General features: G+C 37.2%; 1 protein-coding gene across 4 annotated transcripts in view; it reads left to right on the top strand.

Annotated features, from left to right (window-relative positions):
- The window catches only part of CDK14 (cyclin dependent kinase 14), a 591,337-nt gene that overhangs the window by 142,571 nt on the left and 436,661 nt on the right, over positions 1-12,105 (top strand). For all 4 annotated transcript variants that reach the window (XM_081243419.1, XM_081243417.1, XM_081243420.1 and 1 more), the window contains one exon: positions 6,313-6,558. In XM_081243419.1, the coding sequence (XP_081099545.1) occupies positions 6,313-6,558 (246 nt within the window). The remainder of the gene's footprint in view (positions 1-6,312; positions 6,559-12,105) is intronic.

The following is a 12,105-nucleotide window of genomic DNA, read 5'->3' as shown; positions in this document are numbered from 1 at the left end:
TACTTTTTCTGGCACTACTTGGCTTACTCACAGTTCTATGTGTGAAAACCAACTATATATCCTCTTATATTCATCCTTCCATATAACTGCCATTTGTCGTTTATATTGACTTTTCTTTCTCAAAATCATAATGAACTCAGGGTCTTTCAATAACTCTCTTGTTCCATTTAACCATAATTTTATTTTCCTTTTGATGCTCAAATATGTAATCACAGTTTGGCCAGTAGGAATCCCTATAGCCAGATTCCTTTGTCCTTCTAGCATTGCCACTGACATTTTTGAAAGGATCCTAGTTTTCTGGTAACAGCTGGATATTTCACAGCTGTTTTGCGCTTCCTGCCCTGTGAACTGGAATCAGGTTACTTCCAAGGATTCCTCTTTTTTCATAGTGGAGAACTGGAACATAGACCAGAATCTAAGCACTGGGGGTACACATGAAAGTTAGCAGTGGATCAAAGGGCTACTATTGGGTGGTTGAAAAAATCTGCCTCTTTGAGGTAATGGGTTCCTACTGATTTTTTTCCAATTTGACATACATGCTTTTGTCCTCTAGTTTTCTTATATTATGAGATTGTATCTGCACCGACCACAAGCATCTTGTTGTAGGAAGAAATATTCTATTTGGGGAGGGGAAATGTTTATTTAGATTGCTGACAGGTTGATGGAAAGATTCAAATGAAGACCTGGGCACTGGGGAGTAGCACCAGGGTATAATCTGTCTTCTAGAACCCTCTTTCATTGCTAGGACTCTAGTCAGCTCACTCTTCTCTTCACGTACCCTGTGCACTTCAATAATTTTATTCTATAGTATGCCAGAGATTGCAGCTAAGGGGAATGAGTGCCATTCGTACTTCACCTTGTCTGGATCCTTCCCCACACCCAACCCCTCCCTCTTCTCTTCAGGGTCTGACAAGCCCATGAGGTCAGTGAGGCTGCTTCCTCATAGCCTTATGAAGGGCCTGGAGTCTGCTTTCTGTGCTTTCTGCACAACCACATGTGCTTGTGGTTAACAGAGATGGCCAGATCATGTTTAAGTTGTTTGTCCCAAATATTGGAAACTTGAAACTTTTCCAGAACAGTCACTTTGCCCTATGTGGAAAACTCAAGTATAGATGACTTTCCTGGATGAAGATGCCTACATAAAGCAGGCCTGATACTGGTTTTATTCACACAAACCCAAGCGAAGTGGTGACCATAAATTGCGTATAAATTTAATTATGTGGAGAATTTGTTCGTGGGCTTTATAGTGCTGATGGAGTTATGTCGTGCAGAAAGCTCTCAAAATATGGTCATTTACTGATAGCAGTCCTAAGAATCATTGCTTATCTATCCTGGATCTGATACAGTGTATCAAATACAGAAAGTGGTATCTGCAACATGTTCCTAAGAACATTCTGCTCAAATATCAGAGTGCTTTTAGCCAGTTTCAGTAAAGTGAGTGTATTAGTTTTCAATTGGTGTGTAACACATCACCATGTACTTACTAGCTTATTATCTCACAGTTTCTGTAGTTTAAAAGACTAGGCACGGCATAGCTGGTTTCTCTGCCCTAGGTCTCACTGGACTGAAATCAAGGTGTTGGTCTCAGCTGGGGCCCAGGATCCTCTTACAAGCTCACTAGCTGTTGGCAGAACTCATTTTCTTGTGGCTGTAGGACAGTGGTCCTGTTTTCCTGCGGGTTGTCAGCCAGTGACTACTCTCAGCCTTTAGAGGCTGCCCCCCATTTCTGTGCCATGTGGCCCCCATAGGAAGGTCACAGCATGAAATGTTGGCTTTCTTCCAGGCTAGCCAGATCACACCTCTGACTTTCTCTTCTGCGGTCAACTAGAGAAAATGCTCTGCTTTTAAAGAACTCACCTGATTAGGTCAGGCCCACCCAGGGTAAATCATCCATTTGCCATATCACATAATAGAATCATGGTGTGATATCTCAACATATTTACTCTCAAAGGGGAGGGGATATTCAAAAGCTGGACATTGGGTGTCATTGTAGAATTCTGCCTATCACAATGAACTTGTAGTTTAAAAATACTTTTATGATAGCATTTTATGAATAGATATGTTTATTATTTTTGTGTCAAAAGTGCTGGGTTTTTTAAAATAAATTTATTTTTATTTTATTTATTTTTGGCTGTGTTCAGTCTTCATTGCTGTGCACAAGCTTTCTCTAGTTGCAGCAAGGGGGGCTACTCTTCATTGCAGTGTGTGCGCTTCGCATTGCAGTGGCTTCTCTCAGTAGTTGTGGCTCTTGGGCTCTAGAGCACAGGCTCAGTAGTTGTGGCACACTGGCTTAGTTGCTCCGCGACATGTGGAATCTTCCCGGACCAGGGCTCAAACCCGTGTCCCTTGAGTTGGCAGGCAGAATCTTAACCAGTGAGCCACCAGGGAAGTCTCTGATTGGTTCCTTTGTTTTTTTTTCCTTTTCTCAGCCATACTTCATAGCTTCTGTGTACAAATATTGCACATATTTTGTCAGATTTATCACTAAATATTTTATATGGTTTGAAGCTGTTGTAAATCGTGTTTTTAAAATTTAAATTTCTGATTGTTGTTAGTATCTGGAAATACAAATGCTTTTTGTATATTGATCTTATATCTTGTACCCTTGATAAGCTTATTAATTCTAGTATTTTGGGGGGGGGTAGATTTCATTGGATTTTCAACATAGATGATAATGTCTTCTGTGAATAAAGTTGGTTTTGTTTCTTCCTTTCCAATGTAGATTTTTTTTTCTTTTTTCTTTCCTTGTGGCATTGTCTAGAACTTGTAATACAATGTTGAGTCTACATAATGAGAGTCGACATCCTTGATTTGTTCCTGTACTTAGGAGAAAGGCATTCAGTTTAACAGTTAACTGTGGGTTTAGAATCCAGGGCGCCTTAGCTGGGTGCCTGTGGCTCAGAGTGTTGTACGAGGTTCCAGTCAAGCAGGAGGCTGGGGCTGTGGTTGCATTGAAGGCTCAACTCTTGTGGTTGTTTGCAGTCCTCAGTCCTTCCATAAATGTGCCTCTCCACAGAGCTGCCTCCTAACATGGTAGTTGGCTTTGGCTTGGGATAGTGATCTAAGAGAAAGGGAATAGGACTGAGAGTGTACCAGCACAGAAAACACAGTTTTTTTTATAATCTTTTCTCAGAAGTGATAGCCCATGATTTCTGCCATATTCTGTTTATTGGATATAAGTCAACAAATAGAGCCCAAACTCAAGATCTGTGTACTAAGTAAGAATGTGACTATTTGGAAGTGGCTATCACTGGGAGCCATTTTAGAGATTGCCTGACATTGTATACTAAAATGGTGAATTACACATTTTAGAGTGTTAAGCCAACCTTGCACTCCTGGGATTAATACTACTTTTTCATTATTTATTATCCTTTTTATATATTATTGGATTCAATGTTTTAAAAATTGTCAATAATTTTTGCATCTTTATTCATGAGAGAAATTGATCTGTAGTTTTCTTCTAATGCTTTTGTCTGGTTTTGGTGTTGGAATGATGCTGGCTTCATATAGTGAGTGGGGAAGTATCCCCTTCTCTTCAATATTTTGGAAGCATTTCTGTGGAACTGATATTATTTTTTCCCTTAAATGTTTGGTTTACTTCACCAGTAATGTTGTCTGGCCCTGACATTTTCTTTGTGATAACATTTTTGGTTACACTTTAAATTTCTTTAATAGACATAGGCCTATTCAACTTATCTATTTCTTCTCAAGTGAGCTTGGGTTGTTTTCATCTTTCAAGGAATTTGCTTCATCTAAGTTGCTGAACTTATTGGCATAAAGTTGTTGATGATATCTGTAGAATCTGTAGTGATGTCATCTCTCTCATATCTGTTATTGGCAATATAAGTTCTTTACCTTTCTGCTCTTATCTGTCTGGCTAAAGGTGTATCCAGTTTTTTTTAATCTTCTCTGAAAACTAGCTTTCAGTTTTATTGATTTTCTTTATTGTTTTTCATTTTCTATTTCATTTATTTCCATAATGATACTTTTTCATCATTTTAATTCTCTGCTTATTTTAGGTTTTAATTTCTCTTCTTTTTCTACTAGTATTTTAAGGTGTAATCTTATTGATTTGAATTTTTTTCCACTGTATGCATTTACCATTATAAGTTTTTCTACAGCTAAAGTACTATTTAAGCTGTATCTGCCATTTTGATATTCTGTTTAACTATTTTCATTTAGTTCAAGATACTTTCTAATTCCCCTTTTGTATTGCTTAGTTTCCAAATATTTGCTGTCTTACTTATCTTTTAAAGTACTTTTTTCCCTCTGGCTCCCTTTTAAGATATTCTCTTTATCACTGGTTTTAAGCAACTTGATTTTGATGTACCTACACGTTATTTTCTTTGTATTTCTTGTGTTTAGGGTTCATTGACTCCTCAGGTTCATGTGTTTATATTTTATAGTTATAATTCAGTTGCCTCAGTGGTGTGAGTGGTTCTGTATCCATATCACATCTATTGCCTCTTGCTTTCACATCTGTGAGAGAAACACGTGAACTCTTGAGTGAAAATTGAGTGAAACACATCAGTGCATCTAATCTTGTGATAAATTGTTAGTTTTTGATCATGACTAGAGGACTCTGCCTTAAGTCTTTTAAAGATATCTTCAGCAATTTTGTGGTATGCTAAAAGGTGTGATGATATCCTTCTTATTTGATTTAATTAAAATTCAACCTATGCTTAGTAGTTGAGACACACTAATAGGACAGAGTTGATGCTTAATATTTAATTAAAATTTTTTTGTTTGTTTCAAAAACTTGAAAGAGCTTAATTTATTATGCATACTTTCCCACTTCAGTATTTTCAAAAATTACGTTATCAGACATGTTTATTATACAATTCAAACAATATAAGGATGTGTAAAAAATAAGTGATCTTACCCTTTATCCGTTCAGTTCTACATATCTGGTGGTATCTTATGTTAACACTTTGGTGTGTTTCCTTCTATACCTTTCTATGTGCTCATACATACACATACAAATATCTATATCTATGTCTGTATGTATATTTGTATCTATATCTATTCATACACATACATTTCTTTCCGATATGGAATCATCTTATACATATTACTCAGACACTTCATATGTTTACTTTAACATAACAAAGTGAATCATGGTGTTTTCTTAGATACTTTCTGTTTTCCTACCTCCTTAAATAAGGATGTGGAAACTTTTCACAAGAAAAAAAAACTTTAAAAGCAATTTCAGAGTTGTGTTTTCTCTAAACAGCATAATAAAGTTATCTTGCTTTACAGGCAAGCTAGAGGCCATAAAATTACTTAAAAAGAAAAACAAAGTCTCCAGAATACAGGGAGAATGGAAGAGTTAGAACGTAAAGTGGAAAACAAGGAGCAAAAGTCAGAGAGACTAAAATAAAATGAGAGAGGGGGGCAGACTATGCAGTAAGAGAATGAATGAAGTTGAGAAGGGAATCAGGGTTTAGTGGAGTAATATAAACAAAATAAAGTGAGAGAGTGGCATGGACATATATACACTACCAAATGTAAAACCGATAGCTAGTGGGAAGCAGCCGCATAGCACAGGGAGATCAGCTCGGTGCTTTGTGACCACCTAGAGGGGTGGGATTGGGGGGTGGGAGGGAGATGCAAGAGGGAGGAGATATGGGGATATATGTATACGTATAGCTGATTCACTTTGTTATAAAGCAGAAACTAACACACCATTGTAAAGCAATGATACTCCAATAAAGGTGTTAAAAAAGAAAGAAAAAAGAAAAAAACATTGTTTTCAACTTTTACTATCTTTACCTTTTAGCCTTTTCATATGCTCCATTCTAGTTTGGAGATGAAATCAAGATTGGGATAGATTTTAAACATGTATTCAAGCATTAAAGTGTTGAAGAACATGATGACTTTCTCTAGCCGTGTTAGCTGCTTCCGTGGTGGCCCATCAGTTAAAATGCCCATCTGATTTAGTTCAGCTGGGTTTTTTTTTTAATTAAGGCAAGTTATCCAACTTTTAATGATTCAGAAATAATCCCAGTTGCAGTCAGATGGTAAAGTATGTGACAGAGTTCAAGAACCACCTTAGGGCACTAGCAGTATAGACCTTAAGCTTTCTGTTTTAGGGATAGCAATTTTAGTGTCAGCCCTAAGTGAGTATAAGCAGAATGATTATGAGGAATTTTTCATATTGAGGTTTAAGCTAGTGTAGCTTTTAAACTGCGGCCTTTCGGGGTATTTCCTGGAATCAAAATTGGCATGCTTTCTAGGATAACAAATCAGCATGTTTAGTGATATTAAAGTTTCAGTGGAGAGGTTGAGTTTAATTTCTTTTTTTTTCCCCAGATATGTGTCACAAAGATGTCTACACGGAACTGCCCGGGAATGGACTCAGTGATCAAACCCCTGGACACAATTCCTGAGGATAAAAAAGTCAGGGTTCAGAGGACACAGAGCACTTTTGACCCATTTGAGAAACCAGCTAATCAAGTTAAGAGGGTGCATTCTGAGAACAATGCTTGCATTAACTTTAAGGCCTCCTCCACTGGCAAAGAGTCTCCTAAAGTTCGGCGGCACTCCAGCCCCAGCTCGGTAAGTGCAGTCTTCTCACTTAGCAGTGGGTGAACAGAACAAGTATCCCTCTTATAATAGTGGCATGCTGTGCAGGAAGACAGCAGGTGGCTTTATCAGTACATTATTATGCATTGTCTCCTTAGGTGGTTTAATGTTTTTGGAAGAAAGAACGCAGGCATGCGCAAGTGCCAACTATATACAGACTCTTTATTCATAAGCACCCAGCAAGCAAATGAGAAATGATTCAACTTATTTTGGGAAAGATTATTTTCTTTCTAGTTGTTTCTAGCTAGAGGAATTTATAATTAAAAATCCTTCGGTATTTTGAACACCTGGAGAGGATGTTTGAACTTCACTGTGTTTGTGGGCAGTAAGGGTAGTTTTGAATTTGGCAGATTCACAAAGAATTTCATTTCAGGGTACATGTTAGAATGTGTTCACTTGTCTTACTCCAGTTTGTTCTCATTGTCAATATTCTACAAATTACGAGCTAGACATTGAAACTGACCTTCTTAAAGAGAAATCCTATTCATCACAGTGAAATTTTCTAAACCCAAACTGTATCAAAGCAAGTCTTGCCTTTGGACCCAAGGAGGTATAAAGTTCTGAGGTGATTGCTGCTTTTTGACTGTAAAAGTTTTACTGAAACTCATATTTCCAAGACTGGCCTACATTTAACATTGTAAAAAAAAAAAAAACTTATGATCTTTTGAAATTAAGTAATTTTCAAATTTAACCCACACTTAAAAACTTCTTGACATAGATGGTCTAAGAGTTTAAAGGGTAAGTGAAGAATGCTAAGAGAATTTTGATTCTGTCATCTTGCTAAGAAACATATTCCATTTCACAAATTTTAAATATTAAATTCCATGAGGGCCAAAACAGAGCAAGAGATGTCAGCTGCTAGGAGAATATTGACACTTCAGTTTAATTGAAGTGTATGATACCTCACAAATCTTGTGTCACATTTTTTTGTTAATGAATCGACAATAAATTTGTTAATGCAACATTTGTGAGGAGAATTGATTATCTGGCTTTCCCCAAATTGGCCCCTGTAATCTTGTCTATGATTGCAGGGTAGTATCCATTTAGGTCACAGATACAACACTAACTCCTGGGAGAACTTTTAGATTTAGTATCATTTAGGAGAAATGAAAAGAATCATTGAAGAATAATTAAGCTTCTGTAATGGAAAGAGAATTACATATATTTTACTATATAGTTATCTTAATATTATATGTCAATCTACATGATATATAGAAATTGGCACTTGAGATATTGCAATGAAGCATACTTATACTAAAAAATTATTCACTGTTTATGTGAAAATCAAATTTAGCTAGTTATCCTGTATTGTATCTGCAATCCTAGTTATTATCCAGTGGTACATTATTTCTTTTGTTACTCAAATTGTTCCTGCTTTGGTCACTGGGAGCTCTTTTAGCTTGGCCCTTGTGTCCTTTTGAGATGTCTTCATCCCTTTGTTTTTTGAACACTTTCTTACTTTCTTGTCCTACAAGTTGCTCTTGGCTTACACTGTGTTTTTCCAGCCCCAGACCTAGAATCAGGCATTTCTCCAAAGATCCCTGTTTCCTTTTATTGAAGAATGTTATTTAGAAACTAAGATTGGGTGCTGGGTGTGCTTGCTGCTACTGGGGGTCATCAAGTCAGTGTGTACATCATAGTATAAATAATAACAGTGAGATTTTGATACTTATTTTTAATACTTATTTTTAATGTTTAATAAGGAGTTAATTAAAATACTTGTCAAAGAAAGCTGAGACTTGTCTGATGCATTCTGTATTTCTCTCTGTATTTATTCATTTATTTTTACTTTTTATTTTATACTGGAGTATAGGTGATTAACAATGTTGTGTTAGTGTCAGGTGTACAGCAGAGTGATTCAGTTATACATATACATGTATCTAGTCTTTTTCAAATTCTTTTCCCATTTAGATTGTCAGATAATATTGAGCAGAGTTCCCTGTGCTACACAGGAGGTCCTTGTTGGTTATCCATTTTAAATATAGCAGTGTGTACACTTCAGATAGGAGAGGACTCAGGGAGGGTGGCAGTGGCATAGGTTTAGAAACCCCTCATATAATTAGAGAGAGCAACTAGTGCAGTAAAACCAAAACCAATGGATAACATCAACAACAAGTATAGGTGACGAGGTTTCTCCATGAACCTCAAACTAGGAGCGAGGGGAACAAACCATGAACAATTTTAAGAACCATGTGGTATCAGAAAGTGAGAGGGAGGAAGCTCAGGGAAGGCCAGGCGACTAGGGCCTACTCTCAGATCCAGGAAACCCCAAAATTGCCATCAGGTACATACTGGTGGCTCATTGGGCCATTCTTAGGACAGCAACAGCACCTGGGTGGGGACTTTGATGGCACCTGTGAGTTGATGAGTGCACGGAGACCATGGGGTGTCTGCTGGTCTTTCTCCTGTGACTCCTCTAGAACATCAAGTTGAAGCACCTTTTCAGGATAAAGCCCTGCACTGAGTAGAAAGTGCTGGAGTAGACTTCTGCGCAGGGCAGGGTCAGTAGGGCAAAGGGAAAGAGAAAGTCCAGAAAGAAGTGTTGAAGTGAAACAAATGGGGAAAGCTCAATGTGTGTGAGATTGTCTTTTTTTTTTTTTTTCACTTCATGAAACAGAGAAAAGAATTTCATTCCATAAAGCTAGAAAAGCTATCTTGGCCATATGCCTCTCAAATTACTGAAAAATTCATTTTACTTAAAAATAACCAATAGAAAAATTATTGGTTGAATCCCATACAAAACTATGAAAAAAAGAGAGAGAGAGTAAGGAGTAGCATAACATCTCTACAGATAATGAAAGCAAGCTAGAGGGGGGCAAAATTATCGTTATTGAAGATTTATGATGATATATCTAGAAAAACCAAAAGAATCAGTGGAAATACTACACTGAGAGAAGTTAGCCAAATTGCAGGTTATAACATTAATATACAAAACCTAATAGATACCATTATAAAAACAAATAAGAATTAGTGTTGAAAACTGGCAAATAAATCAAATAGCTAAGCATTTATTTTCAGTGATTTCTATATGAAATTCACCTCATGGTAATCTAGTCATTGATGAAGGGAAATTTCTCTTTTAGGAGTAATCCCACTAATAAATCAAGAAAGAATAATAGATTTAGGAATCACCATTTGGCAATCCCTGAAGAATTAATGCATCTAGGCAAAGATTATCAATACCTGCTAACATTATCAAAAGAGGGACATCCAGAGGTTATGATGTCCTCATGGGAGTATGCAATAACCACCAACAGAATTAAGCATGAATCTGAGCAAGCCTCTAGATGTAACTGCCTGAGTTACAGAGTACAAAGGAACACATCAAGACAGGATTTTCTCTGCTCTATTCCTATCCCCAAGTATGTTTATCCTACTTTTTGGCTTTAATTTGTATACAGTATTTACAATCTTAAGATGATGTAAATACTGTTCTTAGTGAGACCACATAGTGTACTATGATTAACTTCCTTTCCTTGCAAAACTTTTTGATTTTCCTAGTTATAATTGCCTCTTCTTTTCATTTGTTCATAATTAATACAATTAATTAATAGAATTTTAATCACAAATTGAGGCCTCAAACTATTTGATAAAACTAGAAAACTCCTCTGAAATAAATCAGAATCAGATAATCTGTCAGTTTTTCTTCCCCCTGAAATTTTCCTTGTGGTTCTCCATTGTCCTAATCCAATCTGGACTGGTTGATCTCCAAATTGCTGTCAGGAGACGTCCCTTCATTCCTCCAAAGTTGATTGACCAATCTAGTTTTTAGGATAGGTAAGCCTAGCTGCAGTTTGTTTCCTGAGATGATCAAGATGGGGCTCAGTGCCTTTTTTGTGCTTCATTTTTGTTCAGTCTCACTGTTCATCCTGGTTTTCATTATGCTTGGTGTCCTAATTCTGAGCCTCTCAAATTCAACCTCTTCAGAGAATAAACCTCTGCTGGGATCAGGGACAGGCAGACACCTGACTAGGAGAGTCTAGGGGAAAGGACCAGTTCCTTAAATCCACTCCAACTAATCATGTTGGTTTTAGCCCCTCCTTAAAGTTCAACTTCCAATTCTTGAGTGTTTCTGGGATTCTGAAGTATGAATTGACTTAGTTCTTACTGGTTTCTACCTTTAGTCATCGTCCTTGTCAGTGACCTCCTGTCCATTTGTTTCCCATCTCAAAATTTTTGTTTGTATCTTGTCTTCAGTCTTCTCCTTATTCATTTTATTTGCCCTTCTGAGTTATAACTTAGTACTGTCATTTTAGTACAGATTGGTAAGGGGGAGAGAGAAATACTTGTATTCAAGCCACCATGTTGAACTGGAAATGTCCACTGTTTCTCTCCTATTATATTAACTTCCTTTAGATCCTCTTTCCTGAGAGTTTCTTATTGGGTTTACCCTTTTCTGATCCAATCTGGGATGTCTGTCTTATATATCAGGGCGCTTATATTATTTTGTGTGGAAAGTGCTTTGCTTTCTTTTCATTTTGGGAACTTTTGCTTCTATTCAGTATGCCCTGGAAAAAGGTCTTTGCTCTTTCCTGATCAAGCTGGAAATAGTTTCTTTTCTCTTTTAGCACGATGCTACAGTATTCTGTTTTATCTGAGTCCTTTCTGTCTACTGCCTTTTTGTTCTCTCCCCTTTTGCAGTGACGGGGGAGGGGGGGATTTTATTATACTCTTTTTCATGGAAAGACTATTTTCCTTTCGATTCCTCATTGGGCTGAAAATGGACGTGGTTACACTTCTTGTGCAACACCATTTTACATCCTGTCCAACAGTGTATGGGTTTGATCATTTCATACTCAATGGCATGAGAGTTTTATGACATAGGTTTTGTTATTTTAAAAGATTTTTTAAAGGCTGATAAGCATCAAAGGAAACCCTTTACCTAAGGACAACCAGGATTAATGTTATATCTTTATTTTATTGTCATTTCTTTGAAAGTATTAGTTATCTTGAATAGGCTCCAAGAGTACAGTTGAGAAGGAAGGAGAAAATGAGTAGCAGTGTGGCAATCCAGCCCCCTATTTTGGTGAGGAACTCAGGATAGTCACTCTTGTTTCTTGAAATACTGTGGTAGAAACTATTGTACAATATCACATCTTCCCAACTGTGTATACATCTCTCTGCTGTTCACATACTGGTCATGTCTATGTGAGGAGTCATGCCTGAAATCAAGGAATCAAGAGTGCCTTGGCCTCAGTGACCAACACAATCATCTGGACTTCCTGATTTTGTCCAGACGGTGGCACTTTAAAATTCAGGCAGAATGTAAAGAATGTGATTTTATTTAAATTGGTATATTTCAAGAGGTGTTTGACAGATCCTACTTGTTTTAGATGATTTTTGAGTGCCTACTCTTCCTGGGCCTAGCCCCTGGGTCATAATTAGCACTGTCACTGACAGGACAGACTTTTGCTCCCCTTTTCCTACCATCTCCTCCAACTCAGCTGTGCCCTTCAACAGCGAGAACTATTGGCAGTGCTGTGGGAGACTGCCTGTCTTGCTGGCCCAATTTAGAAGGAA

The sequence above is a fragment of the Mesoplodon bidens genome, assembly GCF_964165515.1.
Source record: "Mesoplodon bidens genome assembly, chromosome: 9".
NCBI classification, from domain to species: Eukaryota; Metazoa; Chordata; class Mammalia; order Artiodactyla; family Ziphiidae; genus Mesoplodon; species Mesoplodon bidens.
The sequence above is the reverse complement of the archived record's forward strand: the minus strand, read 5'-3'. Positions and strand labels throughout refer to the sequence as shown.